The sequence below is a fragment of the Anguilla anguilla genome, chromosome 5 (assembly GCF_013347855.1).
Source record: "Anguilla anguilla isolate fAngAng1 chromosome 5, fAngAng1.pri, whole genome shotgun sequence".
Classification (NCBI taxonomy): Eukaryota; Metazoa; Chordata; class Actinopteri; order Anguilliformes; family Anguillidae; genus Anguilla; species Anguilla anguilla.
The window spans coordinates 12107640-12134083 of NC_049205.1; the positions used below are offsets into that span (position 1 = coordinate 12107640).

At 42.3% G+C, this 26444-nt stretch overlaps 1 protein-coding gene across 1 annotated transcript in view; it reads right to left on the bottom strand.

Moving 5' to 3' along the window:
* Positions 1-26444, bottom strand: part of ctnna2 (catenin (cadherin-associated protein), alpha 2) — a 357955-nt gene that overhangs the window by 27650 nt on the left and 303861 nt on the right. The window contains exons 10-12 of the mRNA XM_035417945.1: positions 14404-14496; positions 10799-10955; positions 7612-7812 (exon numbers count right to left, since the gene is read on the bottom strand). Coding sequence (XP_035273836.1) covers positions 7612-7812; positions 10799-10955; positions 14404-14496 — 451 coding nt within the window. The remainder of the gene's footprint in view (positions 1-7611; positions 7813-10798; positions 10956-14403; positions 14497-26444) is intronic.

A 26444-nucleotide genomic window follows, 5' to 3' on the forward strand; every position in this document is an offset into this window, starting at 1 on the left:
CACCGCCAAACAGGAGAGAGCTGATAGCCCCTGCCATTTCCTCCCCGAAAACAAACACTAAACAAAGGAAAGGTGTCCGCTTCTTTTCTCGTTTGCAAAAGTGTGCTAAGGACGCTTGCAAATTCACAAATCTCTGTGGTCATTAACATTGCGTGCAAAAGAGTGGAAATTCTATTACTGAGCGGTGTTGATATTCCATATCTGTGTTGATCATTCAGTGATAGCAGAGAGAATCTTTGCTGATCATTCATTGAAAGAAAGAGAATATCTGTGCTGACTATTCACTGAGAACAGGGAGAATATGTGCTGAATATTCACTGAGAACAGGGGAATATCTGTGCTGACTATTCACTGAGAACAGGGAGAATATGTGCTGAATATTCACTGAGAACAGGGGAATATCTGTGCTGACTATTCACTGAGAACAGGGAGAGTATCTGTGCTGACTATTCACTGAGAACAGGGAGAGTATCTGTGCTGACTATTCACTGAGATCAGGGAGAATATCTGTGCTGACTATTCACTGAGAGCAGGGAGAAAAACTGAGCAGACTATTCACTGAGAGAGCACGTTCACACAATGGGGAGATAATTCTCACTGAAGGAGCCAGACGGCTCGTGTACCCTGATCCCACACGTAGGAGTATCTGTGTAGGTGGATTCGCTGGAGCAATCGAAAGGCTGCCCACTCAACTAAGCCCAGAGGAGGGCCATGTTCTGACCAGTCAGTGCGGTGGAAATCTGCCCAACCACACAATCACAGGTCCCACTGGGGTGTTCTTCAAGATGTTAATTGCGAAGTTAACTTTAAGACCTATGGCTAGTAACGTACTAGTCATATCTGGTAGAGTAATGAATATGGTTAGTGAGGTTGTGGGAAAAACTCATAGCCATAGCTGACAAATTTGTATACAGCTTGCACACAGAGGAAAGCATGAAAATGATGACAAATCTCATCCTCTTTCCTCAGTTTGTGCAACTCCCCTCCCCTCGACTACAGGATGCCAAGAGCCACTAAGAATCTCTACAAGAGGGCCTTTGTTCTGAATGCAGAAAGTATTCTGAATTCATAAAATAAGAATATAATATACCGTATGGTTGCACTTGTTGGACCATTTTTATGATTATTTCTGAGTACGTGGCCTCTGTATTTTATGTCAGTAATGTGTTTTATATGGCATGTGTAGCCAAAGACAAATCTCCACAAATGTAAATAATAAAGTTTTTAATAATTTCATGTAATATAATCTACAAGGATACTATTTTGTGATGTTTTTTGTGACTTTTTTCATTAGTCCCTTGTTATGGATTCCTAATGTGTTTGGTTAGAATCCCATTTAATGTACATCTAAAAAAACTGTTGCATAACATCAGGCTAAATTTAGTAGACATTTGCTATAGTATTTTAAACATACAATCAAAAGCGTGTTCACACTTCAAACAATACTAGGGTTCAATACAACTTTCCCAGTGCACAACAGTTCAGTATGTCAAGTGCCTTGCTCAAGGGTGAAAAACCAAAAAGCACCACACTACAGAATCAACCATATGACCTTTCAGGTTTATGTGCTGTGCCTTTCTTAATATACAGAAATGGCATTCACTGTGTGCTGCCGCCTCGCTACTTGCCAAGTGCAACTTTTCTTTACAGAAGTGCAATAATACAAAACCACAACGGTCTTATGTGAATAGTGAGGATGCACTATATTTTCCCATAGTTTCATTTTGAGACGTATCTTGGTGGCTGTCCCTATTTGCGAGCACATACAGCATGCATTTCTTGTTTTTTAAATGATTTTTTTTGATTAATTTTATTTTATAAATTAAAGATAATAAGTAAAGTGAAATAACATACCACAGACTAGCATACTGTCACATTATGCCACTGTATATCCCAAACACATGAGCAGGCCAGCCCTCCCCCCTCAGTCCAAAGGAATGAGGCTAAAGGGACGTGTCGTGTGCGCTTCCTCAGAAATGGGCCCAGAGCCCCAGGACCCCAGGAGAGGCTTCCGGAGCGACGGCAGCAGACGTCTCCAGGTGCCGGACGGTTTAACAAACTGTCAAGTTTGAAGAATTTAATTTTCACATGCATTCCCTCTTCAGTCAAGAGCTTGTAAGTATTTTTTTTTTTGATTTTTTTATTCATTTTATTTATTTATTTATTTTTGCTGCCAGATTGTTGTGGAGATTGATATATCTGCAACCGTGACAGGATTTTGTGACAGGTGGGATGAGATGTCTATGGAGTGGCTGCTAAATATAAACATAAAAAGCCAAAAAAAAAAAGAAGTAATTTTTGGAATATTAAAGCCTGTCAGTGTAGAGTAGGGTACACGCGCTCTAATGAGGATGAAGGACGTGAAAGGTTGGCTGGGTCATGGGAGACAAGCTGAAGGACTCGCAAGCCGCCTGTTGTACGCCATTTTATTTCAACTAGCCTCACTTCTAAGGGAAGGAATCCGAATCAATTGCAACACTTCAGTGCGCTAAATTTGGAACTTACATAAATTTTATGTGAAGTCAAAGCATATGATGAAACACATAAAAGACGTTACAAAGTCTCCTCTTTTCTAATGATTTTGGGATGAATTTTAATTAATGTATGGGAGAGATATAAAATAGGCTTTTACTGTAGATGTTTGAGGGAGTTTTTTTACAGAAATATTTAAAAACTCATAATGAGCAATGTTGCACATAGAACAAAGAGATTTCGATCATAGGGTAGACAAATGATAAAGGATGTTAAAGTTGATCACATTGGAATTCAGTTTTTCAAAGCAAACAATTATGCAATATAGTTTATGAATTGTAAAGCAATCTCAATCCTTGGGAATAAATTTTAGGAAGAGTCAAGAAAACAGGTTAACACCATGGAAAAAATTGCACATGAGATATACCAGTATAACTTATGTACTGTACTTTGTGCAAATTGTTAACTTTAAACAATACCTCAGTGCTATGAAAGGTTAAATAAATTACAATATTAAAAAAGACATTCACACACATCCATGCATTGATCTACAGTGCAATAAAAACAAAGCAATTGACCATAAATCAGCAAATAGAGCATTAACCTCCAAACTGCTGATGTCAGTTGTTATATACGCTTGTCTTTAAACCGGGACAAAGTGCCTTGCCAAGACCACGTGGAAAACAATCATCAATGCGGTCTGAGTCTGACCTCTGCTTCGCCGCCCATTTGAACCTGGCATGTTCCTACACCCTGACTCCACTCAGCAACATTATGACTGCCCGTGTTCGTACCAGCACAACCCGGAATAACCCGGAAAAACCCGGAATCTCCACATTTGTTCACGCCCGTTGTTCCCTCCTTGTCGTCACCTGACGTCTCAGAGCATCGGCTAAAGCGGATCATCTCGTCTCTTTCTTCTGGAGTGGCAGAGACAGATGGGACTTGCTGTTTTATTCATTATTTTTAGTCAAGTCCCAGTGGGCACATTGGCAAATTAAGAGCAGCTGTGAAGGGGAGAAGAAAAAAAAAAAAAACTATTTGAATGCTATCTGGTATAACCTTTCTTAGACCACAATAATTCCTTGCCATTCACTGTAGAATATGTGGCATGACTTTTAACCTTACTGACAGCCATTAAATGTGGTTCCTTTTTTTAATACGTGACTGTTTGCTGAGAATGTGATAATTTGGTCATATTTTGCCTGTCCACGACAACCCTATAAAACTACAGTGGACAGAAGGATGGCATGAGCTTTTAAATGGCAAAATAACATTAGCACTGAGACTGTCGGTTTAAAAAAAAAAAAATCATAAATCTACGTCCTCAAAGCAATACCTCTCTGATTGAGTAATATTTGTCTTTTTTAGAGAATATTAGTTTAAACACGCAGAGGAGGGGGATAAAAGCCATCACTGGGTTCCTATTAGGCTATCGATTTCTCCTCTCAAGGACAACCCTCAATCCCTGCCCGTAGGTGGACTGTCTGTCAGCCTTATGGAGCTGTGTGCTTTGCTGCCTGCATTACCCCAGTAATAAATCTGACCGCGGTCAATTCTGGGAAGAGCGATTTAGAGAACGAGAAAGGTCAAAGGTCACTCGCGCGCGCAACAACCGCCGCGTTTCGAGCGAGGGGCTGACGTCGCGGGCCGTTCGGAACCAGGGCGGCGCCGTCGAGCCACCGAGCCACGTGGGTTTTAATGGGCGTGGGAACACCGCAAAGGCTTCGGCACCAGTTGGACCGGCACGGAAACGCCAAACCGCCGGTAGGATGGACAGGCGGGTCTGCGAACGCTCTAGGCGTGAGGCGCTCTCGCCGGAACGGTTTCCCTTCGGCGCGAAGCCTCGGAGAACAAAGACGCACGCGGCTGACCCTCTCCGTTCTCCGTTTCCGGACTCCGCTCTTAATCACCTGCCCGAGAGACGCTTTCTTCCATCTCTGCGCATACCCGAGATGTAAATGTCTGTCTGCTCAGGGGTTTAGTCTACCGACCGGGCGGGGGGGTGGGGGGGGGGGGGGGGGGGGTTAGCGGGGGTGGGATGGGAATATATGGTAAACATTCTCCAGAATCGATAGCGGTGGTTTATGGTGCCATCAGATCTGCATGGAGGCTCTTAAAAGCAAACAAGAGACACCCAATAGCCTTTCATCAAGGAGAAATACTATACGGAGAGAACAGCATCACATCAGCGTCAGCCGGCAGCCTTGACTGTTCTATATCAATTAAGGCCGTCAATCGGGCATGCAGACTTCCTCTAACATTAGGGAAAGGCAATGCGGTCTCCTTGGATACATTAACTTTTTTTTCTTTTGGCATGTGCAAGTTTCTTACCAGCTACAGATGCACAAAATGGCCTCCCGATATGGAATATGTGAGAAAACATATTGAAATAAATATGTTGTCAATAATAATAATATCCAAGAAAATATGCAAGCTGCTTCCGCTTTAAGATATTACAACGTATTTCACTGCTATGAAATATAATTTTCATTGCACAAAAACGTCCACACATTCACAATATATTGCAATATATGAACACAACCTGGAGCAGGATGTTGCCAGCTATAGTGCTACCTGGGGACTAAGGCCTTTGGGTCGTAATTCAGAGCTTAGAAATCCCAAAGTGCTTAACAGCACGCAAACACTAACATGCACTGAAAAAGTGCAGCATTAAAAAGTGATTATACTGTGTCATTAAGACAAACAATACAACCAACATAAAAAAAAAATAAAATGGAAAAGAGAGAGGCGAACATAAAAAGGGCTGTAACAGGGTAATTAAATTCCAATTAAGAACCCGAGCGGAATCTGCAGACCTTATATGGCGAGCGAGGGCACTGCGGAGGTGCGTGCCGAGGACACAGGGGGTGTGGCCCCAAACCGCGAGCGAATCATTTCCTGAGAAACATTAAGGTGTCTTGTAATTACCCAATCCGAGTGTGAGAGAGAGCCTCTGAGGCAAGACTACATCACACAGGTGGCATGTGGCAGCGCTGTATAAGATTGTAGGAACCAGGAGACGCCCAAAACCCAGTCTGAATGTAAAAGGTAAACTGGAGCAGTTGGAAGGGGGCAGCACAGTCAGCTGGCAACACACGCTTCAGAGGGCATGCACTTTCCCACACTAAGGGAAGGCTTTTTAGTGATGACCTATGTACAATAAGGCATGCAAAACTGTGAGGAAAAAAATGAAAGTAACTGCAGTTTGTTACAAAGATTTACAAAAGAAAACATAACAATGCTAAGTATCGAGGATGGCTCCCACCGATCAGAATTAATTGATCGAAATCCACTGCAAATTGTTATCACTTCAAATTGACTGGCACAGAACATTGTAATCAAATATTGACATATCGTACAATAAGAGTGGATGAAAAATCAAAGATTGTGTGAATCCTATAACACCTTCTCTAAAAAAACATCAATATGGTTATTTTTGTGGTTACCTTCGCAACACTCTGGTGCTGAAGTCACAGCTGGTGCTAATGACACAAATAACTACTTTGATGTTGTTTGCGATACACCGACAACGAGAGGCTTTGGGGAGTTAATTGCAACTCTTAATTATCGCGGCAGATTGGAAATAATGAAAAAAAATGGATTTCCTGGCATGGTAAATCTGGTCTAATGGGGAATATTTACCACTGTGGTGGAGCCCACACATGAGAGAACGCCACAAGGTCAAACCACGTGGCCTGTCTATTCACATGTAGCCTGCATGCCTGCCAATCAGCCTGCTCTTCATTTAGGCCATTACCACACTTCTCAATCTGTCCACATTTCGAAAATGCTCAAACAAGTACGCATTGTTTTTTTAAAGCCTATTACATAAGAATAATCTGTTGTTTTTTTTTGTTTTGTTTTTTGTAAATTCTGCACTTTGCGTAGTTAACACTTTTATTCATAGCATAAATAAATAAAAATAGCAGCATCATTTGTTGACTTCCAATTCATTTCCTGTGCAGCATTTCAATTCACATAACTTAGATCTGAGAATCCACTTCCAAAAACATAATCTGCTAAATATGATGCATTTGAAATCTCGTTTCAATCATATTTCAAGTATAGCAAGCCAACAAAAATTTACACCTTGCCTAACATAGTAAAACAAAGAAATAAATCAAAGTTATTGAAAACAGCTTCTTTTCTACGACTCATATTTCAGTTGTCAAAATAAATCACAGTGAAATTCCTGTCAGTTCAGATACTCAGTTTACAATCACGGTACAAGGATTCTTTCCGTTCTTAAACAGTCACAGTACATTCGCTAGCCCTCCATTGACATTTCATCACTGCATCCTTGTCAAAGAGCGACAGAATACAACAGTTCCAAAGAAAAAAATGGCTACTACAAGGCCGCACTAAAAATGCCTGTGACACCCCAGCAAGAGAGACGGGTCATATTTTGCAAAAACAAACCATCCACAAACGCACAGTTTTTGAAACATGACATGCCTTTCTCGAAGCATACTTCCAGAAATGGCGATTCAGTGGTAACGGATGCACTGAGAGCAGATGTGTACTTTATGTCTGTGGGGCTGAGCCATGATTTGGCCGGGAGCCTGGTTGGTCAAATCCCAAAGTGTGGACAGACAACAGTAAATGTGTGGGGAAAACAGATAAAAGATTAAGCAGGATTAAACGACTGCCAGAGGATAGAACAGGTGGCTTCCCAGGGCAACTACAGCAACTACACTGCATCCAAGAAGGCCACCTAGGGCCCACACAAATCATCACAAACTGGAGAGGGGCCACAACTAGTTGTCCGTTAGTTTTGATACCCCAGATTTGAAAGACCCAGATTCAGTTGATAGTTACCTTTAAGTTGACTTACATTGGATATATCAACTGAATGAGTGTTCTTTTTTCTTTTTCTTTTTCTTTTTCTTTTTTAACACAGGTTGACATACTCACGAAAAAGCCAGATGGACTCGCCAAACAGTTTTGCAATGTGGGGGGGGGGGGATGGGGTACGAAATATGATAGCTGAATATATTTCATGTCAGTTTGTCAAAATTTGACTGAATTCTGTCCAGAACGTCAGACTAGACTTGGACTTCACTTCAATATAAGACACGCACTGTGGATATATACTACCTCAGACCCTCCCCTCAGCTGGACGGCTTCTGGACTCACCCGTCTCAGACAGCAGCTTGATGGATTCCAGGACTCTCTCGGTATACACTCCCGGCTCGTAGTTCTCCATTTCGGCATTGATGATGTGCACCACCCTGGCAGCCCGGCCTCGGATGGCCCCGGCGGTTCGATCCAGGGTGTCCACGTCTCCCTCCTGCAGTGCAATCACGCACTTATTGACGTCCTCCAAGATGTGGTTCTCTGTGAGGCAACAGAAAAGGGAGGTCTTGTGTGTGAAGCTCAAAAACAGTCATCGAGCCTAACAAGCCTCTAGAATATTTTGTTGGCACAGATTAAAATGTAGACATATTTAATTGAATAATATTGGATACAGTCAGCTGGATAAAAAAATATATTTGCCCTTAACACAAATCATGAGTAGATTGATGAGTAGAGCTAGCATAAAAATGAAGGAAAAAAAATGAATTTTAATTTTATTTTATTATTTATTTTAATTTATTTATTTTAGCATTCAATTTTTTTGCTTTGGAGCACTAGCTTTTCACTGGTAATTTTATTGTATTTTAAGGTAAATTTACATTTGCATCAATGAACCTTAATTTAGGTTAATAACCAACAATCAGACTAGTGGTAAGCAGGATCCCATTAGAAAACATTCTTTCTTTCCAAACAATACACATCTTTTTTCAGTAATGACATGCTTTTGTGAATTAATTTTTGATCTCCCTACACCCCCACCCCCACACACACATTCACACAATGCATTCATTAGTAATAATGCTATGATGAGGCCCTTACCAATTTTTATAAACACTATTTACAGTTTTATCAAAGTTAACTTTTTATGTTTTTTTTTTCAGCAGTATTAATAAGGACATTCATAAGTCAAAATCACATACTGTGACTATATATCTGAGGTCTGTATCTCTGATATTAAAATCTACATTAAATAAGTTTAGCTCTTCACTAACCTGGTTCTGCAAAACTCTGACTCAGTGCACCTTGGTTCAAGCCAATTAAATACAAATGAATTCAGAAACTATTTAATAAGATTTTCCATATGTCACTGAGCATGCACTGCAGTTTGACATTAAATATGTCTTAATTACCTGTCTTATAAATGTCACAGGTTTGAAATTCGGAGTTGTTATGTTCAGAAACATTTTATACTAATCATTTTCACGTTTAAACTTTGTCACACCGCCTGTACAGACATAAAGCAAGTCTGGGTGAACTTGAACTAGAAAGATTGCTTTTGATGTTATAATAAAATAATGGAAATCCAGAAGTACAAATGGCTGTGTCCTTCACCAAAACAAAAGAAAATGTTGATTTCAGTTATTTTAAAGGCATATTATATACTTTAAATGGAACACGGTGGTCCAGAACATTCCAGGTCACTTACAAAAACGCTGATTTAATAAAATAAATGCAACTATTAACCTGATTGCAAAGCAAAAATAATAATAATAATAAAATAGTAAAAAACAGAAGAGAACTGAATGTTCAAGTTGGGCATGTGGTTGGGCAGACAGATAATGCATTGTTATTAGTTTGCTTCTTTATTTTTTTTTTTCCTTTTGAATATTGTGGATAACAAAATGCTACAGGTTCCATGTCTATATGTGTAATGCATATCTAAATATCAGTGTAAACCATTGCTTGGGTGTTAAACACGTACTTCTACAATGCATATTGTACCTGTAGAATCAGCAATTGCATAATGTATTGCTAAACTGTGTTGTTTAACTAAGGCTTCAGGCTTTTAAAGAGCAGTTCACCCAAAATATATAATGACACAGTTACTCCCGGACATCCATAGACATTGCTGTGCATGGTTTCATTGAAAACTACTTTCTACCAGAGTACAACAACTGTGCATATCCATAAAAAATAGAGATTGCATGAGTTATACGAACTATGCAGAAATATAAAGTGTTTCATCCAGTGTAATTGATAGCCTGTAGATCCCATAGTCAATGGTATCACACACATTATTGTTATACATAGAATCACAGAGCTGATTGCTGGTTTAAACACTCTATGCAGCCATTTAGGGTCATAACCATCCTAGGGCCACACAATTCAAGTTTTGTTTTTTTGTTTTTTGTTTGTTTTTTTGGGCACACATTTAAATAGTACAGTATTGTTCCATGTATTCATCCCAAAATGTTCTTGTTTAGGGTTTTACACTTTTCTTTATGTGAAATGAGTAATAGAATGCATCACAGGAAGTGTGTAGGAATCAAAACAAAAGAGTCAGAGTGTAACAGTTTGAGTCGTGAAATGTGGACGACTGCTTGGGTCCAAAGGCTTCATGCACTTTACCTGGTTTTGGATTTTCCCATGATGCACCTCAAGTAAAAAACCCAAAAACAATACCTTGAGGCCAATAAAACTCAAAAGAAAATATAACAAAAGCGAAAGTATCGGTGCATGTGAAATTATGTTCCCCACACAGCTGCTGCCCTCCTTCTCCCAGATTTAAAGAAGTGTATCATAGGACGTACTTCCACAGGACACTATCTGAAGGTATAAAGCAGGAATTGTAGGATCTTATTTTTATCTTTTTAAGCCTCTTGTATCTACAGAAGAAAATTATATGAAACTAGGGGCTTTCATGTGCATTCTGTTTTCTTTTTCTCTCAAAGGTTTTCCTTAAAAAAAAAAAACTGTTAAAAATGGAGTAAAAAGATTTCTCCTTTTGGCATTGATTTCATTCAACCACCCAATCATAAAAGCCACTGAAACAGGACATAATAACAGGGTCCCAGTTCCACTCAAAAGAAGACACCATGAGGCTTTGTATGGGTCTAAAGTGCATGAAAGTAGAAGCAGAATGACATTTTCGTTCCAGTTTCACTGTAAAAATCCTTTTTCATCACCCACCTGCAACAAGCATTTCAGCTAACTTGCACAAAATAAAGAGGCTTATATAAAGTGTTACTGCTTCCTATAGAATGGGAGTGCAAATGCTTGCACCATCCTCAATGAGAGGCCAGTTCGCATATTATTATTATTATTATTATTTTGCAATGAAGTACACTGTTTTTGCATACCAATACTTCTTAATAAGTAAGAAGTACAGGTATGCTTGATTGAAAGTGTTGATTAAAACTTTCCTTTTTATGCATACACAACATAACTACTTCACACAGGCAGGTGGCTCAGTGCTTTCCGTTTCCATGACAACCAGTCACACTTTCTCAGCCTCGTCTCCATGTACCTGAGACGGACAGGAAGTCGTCGACGGAGGTGATGTCGTCCACGGCCTCGGTGAGGATGCGGACCTGCTTCTCCCACTGGTCCTTGAACACGTCCATGTTGTCCTGGGCAACCTTGCTCTGAGGGCGGGCCGCCAGGGTGAGCGCAGCATTGATGACCTGAAAAACAGCGGGAGGCACGCGTGGCAATGAGCAGCGCGCCGCTTCGACGCGCGGCCAGGCGTCCAGTCACAGCGAGGCATAGGACTCGTACGCGCTAGCGGTTTTAGTTCCGAAACGTTTCAGAAACATCTTAGCTGAGAGGCTTTCAGGTACCTTCGCCGGTTTTGTACACATTGCTCTAATACAGGGATCATCAACTCTGGCCCTCAAATCCAAATCCAGCCCTGGTTTTCTTTTCTCCCGGGTAATTAGTGCCACTGATTGGCAAGACTGTCTTCACACCTGACTCCCAGGCAAAGGGAGGGTGGAAAACCAGCAGGTCTCGGCCCTCGAGGATCGTGAGTTGCTGATCCCTGCTCTAATATATTTGGTATTTGTTTCTAACCCTAGGATGCACTTCATGTAGTAAGTTTGCTTGACAGCGGGCTTGATCTTTCATGTTACTTGGTAACCATGGTGCCATTTACAGTTGAAAAAACATAACATAGATCAATTTGTTGCTTTTCAAATGTTTGCAACACATTGCCTTTTCCGTCCGTCCAAGCTGCAATCAGCGGCCACAATATTGAGATAAAATATTATTATTACAATAAAATCAATAAAAATGTACAACTAAAGATGTTTTACATTTCTGTGGCAGTACTACATTTATTTAGGAATGATTCCACAGATGGTTTCAGAAACCCATCCTGTACAAATTGATGGCCAAAACCTGTTATGGGTTTCGAAATGTTTTCAATCCTTGCTCTGAGGGGTTTTATGATAGCGTTTTAATGCTAGTATGTACAAGACCTTAGAAGCTACGCACGACATCAACATGCAGGCAGCATTCTCAGAAAATGGAATTGTTCTCTGTAGTTATGCCATTAAAGGTTGAATTTTCATATACATATGCTTTGGTTGTGTTATAGTTTCCCATCTCATAAATAATCATCATAAATCATCTGGCCTGCTTTGCAGTGATGAGAAATTTCTGAGAGGGTGATAGAGATTTTGTCAGCTTACAAACTACAGGCAGTGTGTATGTGAACGTAAAATAAAGAATTCACAGCCATTTGTTCAAAAATGTTGTCAATCTGGAAATCATTAAAGAATTGTTTAAACTACTCCACACCTTTGAGGGTTTGCACAACCATTCCCAAAAGCGTAATCCCTACTCGTGTCTTTTAGCCTCTACCTTTTTTTTCTTTCTTCCTTTTCCCGTCATATCAAAGGAAACCTCTTTTGTGATTGGATGCAATTATTTTCTGCCGGCGAAACGGTAACGAGACTGACACGCATCGTTGTCTTAATCCCGCGTGTCCGAAGGCATGAAGGTTGTTCTATTTCGGGACTCCGCACAAACGCGCGGCGGCGCTTCCGCCAGCCGAGAGGCAGGTGAGAGAAGCAGGGATCGGGGGTCTTTGCGGACGCGTATGATAATGGCTTCGGGGCCTTTGCTTTACGTTCGGGCTCTGAGGTAAGACCCCAGGCCAGGCCACGCTTCACTTTGTCCGGGAAAATGTTTGCACGGGTGACATCGTTCGGGAGAACGGACTGAGGCGCAGGCAGGTTCAGGCGACGGGGACACGGGTAGAGGGATTTTCTGTCAGGCGTTTTCACAGCCAACCCTCACTGAAGTGAGGGGACTATAAAAGACTCCGGATTTTTATCACCCCTGTAGGGGCAGCTTCACGAGTGCAAACCTTATTAATGTAATGCTTCCTCTGGGAAACAACGCCCCTTGACAGTACCAGCAGGGCACTGGCATTCTGCTCTATCCAGATACCTATGGTCATAACCAACACCACTGCTGTCATTCTGGCTCTCCCTGTTTCCAATTTTGCGCAAACGAGTGTCTGCATTTTCTCGCCATCCAAAACCTTGAGGCGGAATATTTATCAGCAATGGACAGGGTCCACATTATTTCAAAGTAATTGTCCACTTTTGTTTTAAAGGGCACTCTGTGTTCCTTTTGTATATTCTTCCATTCTGTTCCAACAGGGAGAAGAAAGACAGGATTACAGAGAGAGATGAGATCACACGGCAAAAAGTGTCACGACTGGAAATCCAGCCCCCAGAAACAAGGGAGGACTCTCACGTGGATTTGAGCGTGGGCCGCCATATGGACTTCACCACAGCCTTAGATCCTAGATTTGCTTAGATCCGATTTATCATTATTGCCAGTGTCACAACAGCACTTTGTGTAATTGGCCTGACCACTAAGTAAAGTACACTAGTGCGGATTCATGTGCATTTGTCCTCAGATTCAACCAAATTACAAAAAACAGAGTGAGCTTTTATCTAGGCATTACAAATCAAATGCTTGGCACAGAAGCCATTTTCTTACCTACACAGGTTTTAAGGTTCTCAATTTTACTCAGACTTTTCTCCAAATGATGGAGAGGGCAGCAGTGCAAACAGGAGATTTTATTTTATTTTTTTAACTCCTAGGTCTCAATTATTTTTCACAAACCGCTGACTGGAGGGGAGCTTAAAGAAACCGCAGTCCCAGATGTCAATCAGCCACTAAGTGGAAGACATCTCTAAGACTCTCAGTACACGGTGCTCCAGAAAAGCTCACAAAGAACAAGTTCAAGCCACAAGACATGTATTGTTACCCTGTACAATCCTAAAAGGATTGATGTGGCATCTTTATTTTTTACAGAAATACTAACAGAAAAAGTGGTAAACCATAAAAGCATTTTGCACCCCACCCTCCCCCTTTAGCCTGTGTATTGTGCATAAAATAGCAGGGCTATTGCAATTTCAAACAGATTTCACAATTGCTGATGACCTTTATGACTTTTAATCACTGATAACAATCACCAAACTGTCTGAAGTGCATAGGACCTTCACAGCAATCAAAAAAAAAAATTGCAGTCACCATTATTTATTTATTTTTTTAAAGACTACTTTTTTAAATGCCACAGCAGAGAGTTGGCTGCAATAAATTATAATCACTTCTATGTATTTATTTATTTAAAGTGCCATCCTTGACTTGCTGGAGGCCAGTCCTTCCAAATCGAATCTTGGTGGGAGTGAAGAGCAGCTGCATTAAAGCCTGCACCTTGAATTCTAAAATATTCTGGGTCCCCCCTTCACTCACCAATGCAGTGATCCCCCCACCCTCCAGCCTGCCCAGAAATTTACACAAATCATATCGTGCGCCCACTCACACTCTAACTTTTTTCCCCTTTCATATTAAGAACAAGGGCCATCGGCCATGGTGTCCCATACACTCGATAAGCGTACTCTTGTAAGTGTACCTGGAGGTGTGTTCTTACAAGAACTACGAGCACACGGAACAAAAGTATATAGTTAGAAACACAGCCATGCATTCGACATTTGACTTTTGCTCATTCGATGCTGCATTGATTAGAGGATGCGACCCCCAAGCCTCAATGAGATCAACTGTCATCATAGATTGATGGGTCGGGGGGAAAGAAGTGGGTGGGGTTCTCACCTGTGGGCAAAGGCTGTCGATCTGTGTGGCGGCCATCCGGACCAGCTTCACACCCTCCTCGTTGTTTGAGATGGAGCAGGCCAGGTTCGCCACCTGGAGAACAGAAGAAATGATAAATATCTGCCCACCATTTTCTATAACCTCTCACATTCACAATACAGGGGTGCTACTACAAGATTAGCAACTTTGACAGTAATGTTTAAAGTTTAAGTTTAAAGGTTCTTTGTAATCATTAACAGTAATATGTCATTATTGCAGAGCAAATAAATAAATAAATGATTTCTGACTTCTTATTTAATTACAGGGGGTATATAAAATAAATATAATGAAATATCCAGGTGAAACATTCATTCTTCTGCTCTTGTGCATGTAGACTCCAGGTAAAGCATTTCTTCTTCTGCTGTTGCGCATGTAGACTCCAGGTAAAGCATTTCTTCTTCTGCTCTTGTGCATGTCTGCAACTATCAGCATGGAGGATTTAATGCTTGACTTGAAAAGCAATGCCGGGCAAAATATGTACAGAGGGTTATACTCGTTCAAGTGTTAGATTGGTATTTGTTATTTCACAGACAGAGCAGCTCTGTGTTTTCAAAAGTCCCAGTGAGCATTCAGTTCCTCTGCTTCGCCTTCCCTCCCATTTTAAATATGCCTGATATTTGAATAATTCAAGTCACACAGAGTATAATTTAAATTTCAACCGGACAATCTCAAGGACACGTTAAAAGGAGAGAAATAGCAGGTTCTCTAATTTCTACCCATGTACGATAAAAGGATTTGCTAGGATGACAAGTGGTGGTGCATACTCCACAGGATGCAATCAGATGGCTCCGTTCTAAAACACAGTTATCCAGACATGTCAAAAGGCACCCGGCAACAGACCTTTTAATTGGAGGGATGCCTCTCGTTGGCTCGCCGCGCACGGCGATACAGAGCAAAGATTTGTTTCTTCAATCAGCGATTGGCTACAGGATTCTGTGTTTTGAGGAGTCGGTCTCATTAGTTTTAAATATCCAGAGTGCTTGGGGTTCATTACTGGATTGCCTGAGTGTACCTAAATCATTAGCTGGGTTTATTGATGCAAAAACTGCCTCATTGTATAATTAAGCCACCAGATGGCTTCTTAAACGAAACGCCTTCTTGCTTAATTTATGTCTGCTAAAATCGAGGGTTACTCTTACAATGCATATCCTCTATAGAGAATGTTTTTTTTTTCTTGTGTCATTGTGAAAAATACACAGACCAACACAGCTGTGAATGTTTACTTCAGTAATTTCATTCAAATCACTGAATCCCAGAAAATAAACCGTATCCTGAAACAGAAAAAAGAAGAACAACAGGAAAACCTCACCTACAAGTCAGTCACCTATGATAGAAATTTCCAGAAAATCTAATGCAGTGAAAAAAGAGAGAAGCCAATGTCACAGACATACTTCCCCCTAAAAATCTTTGTCAAGCGTACTGTAGCTAATGTGCTTGCGGTGCTCCCAAACAGAGGAAAGGGAGACAGATGCCAGGTGGCAGACGTAATGTGCGCTGGGCCAAATCGACGCTTCCTCAGTCCCACACGTGTCACTCTTTGAGTTAAGGCAAATTAAATCTTTGTTACACAATTCTTGTGCGCGCCCCTCTCTCCCTTTTATTGATGACAGCTGTGAATGTCTTGATGGATCGCTCTCCTTGTTTTTGCGTTTAGCAGAGCCGTGCAGCGATTGGGAGGGGGACCCCATCTGTGTTGACTGAGATCCTTTTGTAAAAAACCTACTGGCAGCAAACAGGCACCCCACTTTGCAGGTAAATGATTTCTGCTTTGGCGAAATCTTCCACTAACCCCCTAATGCACACAGACACAGATGCCTGCATGCGCGCACAAGCACACGCACACACACACAAACACACACACACACACACACAAACGCACGCGCACACGCACACGCACGCACACACACACACACACACACACACACACACACACACACACACACACACACACACACACACACACACACACACACACACACTCCTGGAGTTACTAACGTGGAACCAAGTGAGCAGGGGCAGAATCCCAGAGCCTGGAACTTTGCCACACTGGCTGGCACTCCAGTTCTGAATACTCAAAACTGGGCCATGTCCAAGACTCAGAACCGAGCCAAAAATACTAATTGCAATTATCTAAAGAAGCGCTCCTCCTTTGTGGATCTGATTAAAAATAAATAAATGAATAAAAACTGCCTCCTCTCACTGCTTACAAGTGTCTGGATGGTCAGACATTGTTCTAGATGTTCAGTTTAAATACGGTCACTTTCTGGGCTGCACTATCAGTTCTCTCTTGAGCTTTCACAAGAAAGGAATATCGATTTCGCTCTTTGATTCCACTTAGAATTGAGTACTTTGATAAACTGATGCAATACAAATTTGATGGAGTCTTTGAAACGCTTTCTATGCTAATTATTTTCAGGGACCCCAAGCTGCTGTACAAAGTATAGCATTACATTCAAGCTTCAAGCACCAGTCATCAAAAAGCTGCATTTATGCATCACCATGCTGCATGGCAATGAGAGTCCTTGCAGCAAAGTTTTCCATAGATTATTTGCTGTTCAGTACAAGGCTGCTGTTGGGAGCCTTCTATAGCCATTATTGGCTCAACGCTCCTGCCCTGATATTCACAACACAATATCAACATTCCAGCTATGAGAACTCAGCCATGCTCTAACACTTTTTTTTAGGGCTGTCAACAGGAAGGGTAGGGGCGTGGTTGGGGGTTAGCGAGTAGTATACAAATCAGATGCATCCTATTAGGGGGCAATTAATGGACTTCCTGTCAAATACGGCAAGTACCACACAGCAAGGTGCCACACAGCAAGAACCAACTATATCCCACACGCCCACAACCCCCCCCCAAATAGATAAATAAATAAATACATAAATATATAAGCAATTAAAACCATTTACAGGCTGGAGCAGTGAGGAGAAAACAATGTTTCAGATTAACAGAACACTGGAAGCTCTTCTATTCCCCGTTTCGTCCATGAATAAATCAACATTTGAGAGGGATGGTGCACTACTGGGGCTCAGCACACAAACGAGCTAAGTATCCCCCGCCCCTTCCAAAAGAGCTCGCGTCTCTCCTGCTCCCTCTCTTCTGGGGATCCTCCGAATCTCTGCATAGCCCGAGGGGTGGTCCGGTTTGTTTAAACAAACAGCGCCGACTTGATTAGCGCGCCTTCCGAGGGCTCGGTTCCCGGCTAGGAGGATAGCAGGCGGGGTTTGTTTCAATTAACTTCCAGCCTTCTCCTCAGAAGCCAGGACACGGCGAAGGCAACTCTGCCCAGGTCGCGCTCGTAAATGAGGCACCGCGTAGTCGTCTCCTGCGTCCAGCCCATATTGGATCCGACATTCCCCCCTGCTCCGAGGCAGGCAAGTTGTTAGCTTCCAGATTAGGCAATGAAAAGGGTACTTGCCTCTGTGCAGTGGTGCTTCCACGCTACTCTGAGACAATGGCAGCGGAATTGATGGCAGCGCGACGTCTCGCCGGTTAATGCCGCCGATTGTTTTGCTCTTCACTTTGTTTTTTTCCACCTGGAGGGAACTAAGGAATCTAATTTTTTACTAAGATATGATGGTGCTGCGTCAAGCATTTCATTTCACAGCCAGACCGGAGCGTTTTCATTAACGCCACTTTAAAAATGAAGATTTTCTCGCGCTTTGTCACCCGTTCAGGTCGCCTTGTTGTTGCCACGCTATTCTTAGCAAGGACCTGTCCTCAGCGTCTCCTTCAACTGAAACTCTCGACACCAGACAAGGCCTTGATTCGAGGTCTGGCAGGAGAGAAACCAAACTGGGTCACTTGCCTGTAGGCTCGAGTGAAGCTTACAGCCCGGAGGGCAATCCTTTCCGGAAAACGCAGCATGAGTCACATGACACCTCCTTTCTTTCTCTACTGCCCTGCGGGAAATCTAGGCTCGGTTCAACGTTCCTAGGTCCGCAGGTCGGAAAATCCGACTGGAGTTCCATTTCCCAAATCATTCTTCTCGTGATTGCCAGGAAAACAGAGGGAAGCGAGTCGCTGAGGTTGATTCAGTTTCTTTGAAGTGAGAGAGGGCAAAAAAAAAATCCCTCCTGATAGCAGTTAAAAGTGCACCACTTTCTCGAACGGGAACATCAATGAGCGAGCAGCGGATGGCGGAGTTGGGGGAGACTTACTTAGTGAACCGGCGATCCATTTGAAATAATCATAAAACATTCTTAGCAGACCAAAGGCCTTTATCTCCCCCGCTCAAGAAACCCGTCCTGTGTTTCCTCGGGGTTAATCGGCCCTTCCCCCACCGCTCCCGCTGCTCCGGATGACTTTGAAAGCCAGTCGTGAGCTCACACTTTGGGGGCTCACGCCAGCTCTGTAATGGGGGTGGAGGCAATGGCAAGACTAAATTATATGTACGCTTTGACTTTGGAGAATTCGGTGGGCCCGGACGAGCTGTCGACGCCCCCAGCTCCTCTTCACGGTTCCCGCCGCGGCTGGCTCCCTCGGAAACAAAAGGAAACTTCAGTCGCCCGGCGACCCTAATGGACTCAAGTCGAGATGAGCTCCGAAAATTAGCATGGAAATGAGCCCGTACCCTCTTGTGAAACCTCAGAGCCCCCCAACCCCCAGGATTTAATGAACCTGTGAGTTCAGAGCTGCTGTCCTGGTCCACGCGGACGCCGTCTCGGTAATAGTAATCGAGTAAGCGCTGGAGCTTGCTTTGGGAGTCTTCGGACACCGCCTGAATCCCGATTGCATTGCCAGCCGCTTTTGCCGGCTGCTGAAAACCCCACAGCCCGCAGAGTGGAATAATTAAGTCCCCTCCAATCGTTTGATTAGTAAATAAAGCCAGGGCCGAAGCACGAACATGGGCCGTGTAAATAAATGATAAACAGACAACTGGATGGATGTCTCCAAGCCCACTGAGCTTGAAACTGCAGCACAGTGGATATGTGTGGATATGCAGATTAGTACCCTGGTATTCAAAAGTTAATCTGGAAAGTTCCATTTTTCCTACTGGTATCCCTTGTTAACTTTCTTGAGGGTACCTGAGAAGCCCACAAAGCTGCATTCGCCTCAGTCTACAAGAGCTTTATCATGAGTAAAAGCAAGAGCCTATTACACATAATTAGTCCTGACAATCCCAATCAGCCTCTTATCCAGAAGTGGTTCGCCCTAATAGCCCTCCCTGCAATTGCTGCTAGCTAAGAGCTCCGACCGTGGAGTTCTGCAACAAGTTCCTCACTTGCTCTATCAAAGATTTTTGCACCATGGGATGCCAGCACCAACTTAGCCTTTTTTTAAACTTTCAAAAGAATGTGGGGAAAGTGAAGCAGATGTTGGCTGTTACTTTGTCAGTTTGAACACGTGATTCCTTTAGACCGTATAGTTTAAGGCAACACTCATGGCAACTATTGAAATAGAACCTGGGCCTCTCGCTAGTCCAGAGGCTTTCATTCGCAAACAAATTTATTTTTAAATATGAGGGTTGCGTCACCAGGGTGTTGCCACGGTTACCTGCTACCTTTGCTTTACCACACCTTCACTGTGCTTCACTACTGAGCCAAGATACACCCTCTTCATATGCATAACACAAGAGTAATAATAGCAAAGAGAGCCTTCATATTAACAGACAACAACAGACTCCAAATGCAAGTTCCATGCCTAGAGACCTACACCAGTAGAATCAAATCAACTTTTGTCAGCTTTCTTTTGCATGAACTAATGATGCAAAGCACACAGATGTCCACGAAACTTCTGAGCACCCTGTTCTTCAATTACATTTGCTCCCCTAAAATGTGGGGAATAAGTATAAAATGGGTTGTAATTCCTACACGGATCACCGATATAGATGTAAATACCCTCAAACTGACAGTCTGCACTTTAACCTCATTGTTTTATTTCAAAACCAATTTGCCAGAGTATAGAGCCAAAACAATAATAATTGTGTCACTGTCCCAATACTTTTGCATTGACTATATAAATTACACACAAGTAATTTGCATTCACATGCACCTATTCTTTTTTGTCAAATGTCAGGCTCTAGCTTGGGTGAAGTGTCCTTTGTGTAAATTCATAAAAAAACATTTCCACAACTGAAAGAGATGCTCCGTTCTGTCAGAGCCCCTGAAAGGAGGACAAAACAGCCAGCTTCTCAGACAGCTGGGATAATTGTACGGTGACCTTTGAAGACAGGAGGTGACGCTTAACAAGGTTGTGCCTCGCGTCACAGACAGACCCCATCGACAGGAAGCCGACAACGAGGCTTCCTGGAACGGCAACGATAAACACGAGCAATTAAACTGAGGGGGACACGGACGTTTCCTACGGTTTAGCCTCCGGTACATGGGGACGTGCTTGTGACATAATGCGACTAAGGAGCTTAACTGCCACCGCCACAATTCAAAGGCACGTAATGGCAAAACTCATAGCGACTGTGAGAGTAATGTTGTTTTGTGCTACACTTATCTATCTCAGGACTGACCTCCTGAAGAATCCGGCCCTGCTGGGAGCTATGGGGGGGGGGGGGGTGGTGTGGAGGAGGAGTGGGGGGGGGGATTGGGGGGGTGGTTGCTGGACACAGAGTCAGGAGAGATCCTGAGCAAAGAACGAAGCCTCTCTTTCCCTTGTCTCCTTGACAACAGCTCTTGATTTATACAGTCTGTCGCCCAAGCTGAAAGGTTTTATAACTTGTTTTTGTTATCTGCGCGGCATCCGGGCCGACATTTGCAATTCAGCAGAAGGGGTCCCCAGCGTAAGGCTCAAATATGTATTAATACATTCAGCGTAATAGAGCACTTGAAGTTAAAACATGGTTCTGAGGAGAAGCGCAATAACGGATATTTGTCTGCTCTCTCTCTCTCTCTCTCTCTCTCGCAATATCTGGCCTGCTGGCGAAGAACCAGCCCTGTGCCAAATGCTGCAGCAGGAGCGCTCGCATACACACAGATACACACCACACACGCAAGTGTATGCACAGACACACTCATGCTTTTATATATACCTGCATCCACACACGCACGCACGCATATGGACGTTAACACCAACGCATGCTAACGCCCACACACGTTAACGAGATGAACGCACACACATAACCAGACCAACACACGCGCAAAAAAAAACTCCCACGTACAAGACGTACTTGAGCAGAAACAAACAGCTATTTTTTTTTTCTTTGCTTTTCTTTCCCTAATTGTGCCCGGTGGCAAACCTACAGTAATAGTCGGTGGTGTCCCTGCTTTGCTTCTCTACCTCCCTCTCCCTTCCTCCCAAGTCTCGCTTCTACTCTCTGTGCCCTGGTCCATCTGTTCCTCCACAAACCCATTCACTTCCAACATGTTCAGAATACATCCTCTGAACGCAGGCTGCCTGCTTGAGATAACACATTAAAACTTTAAATCATATGTACAAGTGTCCTTATTACTACCAAAGAGCATAACAGCACTGTCTTAATGGACCGTGCCACATAATACAATATGAAGTGTTAAATCAACTCTGGTAGAGTACATCTGATTCCTCTTGGACTCATAAACTACATTGTACTGCATGTGGTTGCTCAAGTTGCACTGAAGGGAAGACAAAATTATACAGGGTGTTTAACATACACTAATGTTTAAAGTGAATGGTTGAGGGTAAATCGACCATGGTCTTGGTCTTGTGAAATGAGTTTGTGTACGTTTTCGTGTCCATGTCTACATATTAGCTGTACGTTAGTGCCTAACCATGCAGTGGCTATACCACATGGGAGAGCAATTCAGTACCAGTTGCTGACTGCATATAAATGTAGCGTTAATGTGCATCACAAACATTTAAATTGCTTGTTTATAAAAGTGGTAATGAACTCCTAAATAATAAATATGAAAGGCTTAAATAAGGAGAGTTACAGAGGGAACTGGTGTCCAGAGAGTCATTCACTGTGTATAAAACTTTACAGAGCTGGGCAGGGGGACATGGCGAGGTAATTGAAAACAATATAAACAATCTATAAACCTGGGTGAACATGACTAAGTCCTTAAGAGTAGACTGAAGAAGGGCAGTGACTCAGAATTCAAAATGCTTCAGCTGAGAAAGTTACCTTAGAAACCGTGAGAGCAGAACTAATTGTCCGTTACTGTCCGTTTAACTGGAGATTGGGAGAAGTTCTCTGCTCTCGCTCGACACTCTCCACCCCCCAGTCAGCGTGAACTTACCCACAACACCTTGCATGGCTCCTTTCTTCCTTCCTCAAAGCCAATTTAACCAATTTCCTCTGCTCTGCATTCATATGTCATCCTGCACTGAACAACAGTGGTCTGTCAGGACTCAGCCTCAGCCTGAAGAATTTATTTTTTCTTCTCTCACTCTCGGTAGACAAACCTTAACATCAACACCAATAAAAATCCAAAGGGAAGGAATAGAATCACTATCCTAAACATCAACAATGCCTACCATTTTTACACACAAATAAATGAATGAAATAGCCAGGCCATATTGATTGTGCATTTCCAGCACAAAAGCAGCTGTGTTTGGCAGTGAGGTATGATGGTGAAAATGTAAAAGCATTTTTTGGAACTTTGAAATGTATTTATCAATCCCCAGAAATGCCACTTCAAGAGGAAAAAACACGTTTCATTTTTAAAAAATTGTTACGCACACAATACAGGAGCTGTCATTTCCTTCTTGGCTAAGGACATCCCTTCAGCTGAGTCCAATTTTTTGCTACCTTGGTGCTCCTACATGTTGAAACCTTGGTGGAGATTACAATTTCTCTGCGCTTGAATAAGAAAAGTAATAGCATGCTGGGAGACCATGGGAACCTGCCCGTCAAACTGCTTGCACTCTAAAAACATCTTCCTCAAACTTCTGTTGCCATGTGGAAAAAAAAAATGTATCAGAGTGGCCCTCAAACTCTCTAATTGGTGAAGGTGTGCATCGCGAGCCACATTTATTCAGTCTACATTTCGGAAACAAAAATCCGAATCAAAGAGTCCACCTCACTGGCCACTGAAATCATCATCATCATCTAGAAAAGACGTCTATGTTCATATCATGAATTATGAAATAATTATGTCTGCTTATATTAGGCTGTGCAGTTAAGCACTGTTGATAGCCTTGATGACAGTAACCCCTCAGATCTTCAAATTTTCCTTCACTTGCCTGTAAATCCATCTCAAGAGGACACAATTACAAACCATGCTGACATTTACACACAGCAGCTCGCAAATTCGCACGCATACGCAAGGAATACATTACTTTACTTCCTGGATAATAGATGCACATCCTGTTAAAGGTCAAGAATTGTGAGAATTGTCTCAACCTTTACACCGCAGATAAGGAGAGAGGTGGGAAAATAAGAGCTTGAATTCATTAGAGCTCAATTCTTTCTGAGATTTCATAAGCGTAAACACTTTCAGCTGTTGGGTCTTAATATCATTACTGTACAGCAGGCTTTCTAAAAATGATGATGCACTATTTTATCCATTTTTTTCAAATGGTAAAAACTTATCAGCTTAATTCACTTCTCATGCACAGTGTCTCATATAAACCTGTGGCCATGATTTAATTAAGAGTATCAGTGAGGACTATTACAGGAGATCTAGACCTAATTGGAGGAGAGCCATGTCCCTTGGCCAAACAGCCTACCCCTGCAAGGATGAAGTTAACTGTGTCCCACTACAGAACACCATCAAAGGTGAGTGTGTTTGTGTATGAGAGAGTGAGAGAGAGTGAGAGAGAGAAAGAGAGAGAGAGAGAGAGAGAGAGAGAGAGACCACTGCTAGGCTCAAATAAAGTACAAAATGACTCTTTGTAATGGAGTTATTCACAATGCATGGATAAATAGCCCATCACAATTATTTTTTTGTGGAAGTGATACAAAATAATCCCTTTTCTTTAACACAAGCCCAAAATAACAATCTACAAGCTATGACTCAAAAACATTATGTCTCTACTATATCCTGAAAGCTTACAATAGCTTACACCATTTTCTGTGTTGTCAGATGTGTGTAAAGTATGTGTGGCAGATGCTACAATAAATGTATGTTGTAAATACTACTACTACTCGTACCACAATACTACAACTACTACTACTACTACAATATTACTATTTCTACTACCACTAAACTGCTACTGCTACTACTAATGATAATAATAATTCTCATAATAATCATAATAAAAATAAAAGCATTCCCTATTGTTTGCATGCTTTATGCCAAACTAAACATAACTGTATTGAAAGTCACAGGCCACAAAGTCAAAGAAACAGTTCACTCGAGTTGTGAAAGAAATTATTTCATCTAATTACTTAATTAACTGTGAAGATATTACATTTATCCCAGGTCTCCAATTAGCACAGACCACTGTGCCGAATGGTTTATAGGTGATTCTCCTTCAGTGCAATAATAAACTATAAATTGTGACTCCAATTAATTTTTACAATTAGGTTGATTAAGCTATTGGATGAGAGTCCTCGAAGGCCTCCTGATCCGTGCTTCGGTGGGTTTGGAAGCTTGTAAATAACAGTGATTTCCCCCCAAGATCCAGCTGCTTTAAAAGACTGGGCATCACATAATGCAATTTTACTCTTCAATTATTTTATAGGGGGATGGAATTCTGATAATCGTTAGTATTAACCTCCACCCCAATAAGGAGCCTGAGGATAGACAGACTCTTTTTGTGGCACATACGACTTCCTTCAACCTGAACACACAGGCAAAGAGCTTTCATAACTGACCTAGCAACAGACATAGCAACAATCTTACTGCAGCTGGATACATGAACTAAGATAGCTCTCCTGACTGTTATCTGGCAGGATGCAGGCTAAAAGATGCTCATGCACGATTTGTTTCAAAACCAGTTATGGAATTAGTCGACATACATAAAACATGCCTTTAAAAGTACAGATAGATTTTGAATTGATGATTATATTGTTCCTGTTACGCAGCTTATTATGATTTAGAATGAAAATTGGTGCTAGCCTTCATCAAGCCAAAAAATCTGAACCGTTTCTCATAATACGCTCATGTGTTTCTTGGCCCCTGCATGTTCTGCAAACATTTACAAATCATATGATCTTAGTCAGCAACAGGTATTTGATAGCTTTAATTCCAGCAAATGCATGTTGTACTGATTTCAGTTTCTCCAGAATGAACATTTGTGGCCTGACTTCAAGGCAACATTGGCAATTTCAGTTTTTTGAGAAAACTCTGCTCTCCAATCCCACGCTTCCTGCAAGACGGCGTTTTACGCCCAGCCGGAGCTGAATTTGGGGGGATAAATTTCCCTCCCTCGACAGACAGGGGGTGAAAAAGTGCGGCGCCTGAACAACGGCGACGGCAAGGGTGAAAACAAATGGAGTGATTAGGCCGGTGGCGGCGGCGGCGGCGAAGGACAGAGATGGGGAGAGACAGCGGTCCCCCCCAAACCGCTCTCGGGGGCGACTGCGCCGCTGGCAATTACGGGCCCCGCCCGCCCGCCCGCGCTGCCGCGCAACCCCCCAAACACCCTGCTCCTGATGAGGTGAGCCTTTCCGCGGGAAGGAAAATAAAGAAGAGCAGGTGGAAACAAATGAGAAAAAAAAGCAAACAAGAAATGAAGGGCGGTGGGACCCGCTCGGCCCTGATGAGATCCTTCCGGCAGATGAGGCTCCATCTATTGCTGCAGGACCGCCGTTACTAAAGGTTAAAAGCGGGAGTGAGCAACTCTGGGTGATTTCTTTATGTGCGTCACTTGTCATTATTCTCCCTTGCGTTTCCAATTGGTTTTCATTTCTTTTTTTTCCGTTCTTTTTTTTCTCACCTGAGAACAGAACTGACTTCTCTTCAGCCTGGTAGTTGAAGTGTTTTCATTTATTTCATTTATTTATTAATTTATTATTTATTTTAGGTTGATGAAAACCTGGTTGGAGCGACCAGATAAAACCGTGATACAACCTTTCCCAGTTATTACTTTACTTGCAATATCAATGTTTGAGCTGACGAGAAGTGAAAAAGAAAATAAAAAAAGTATTAACTTTCTCCAGGAAGGTTCATTTTTTTCCCCTGTC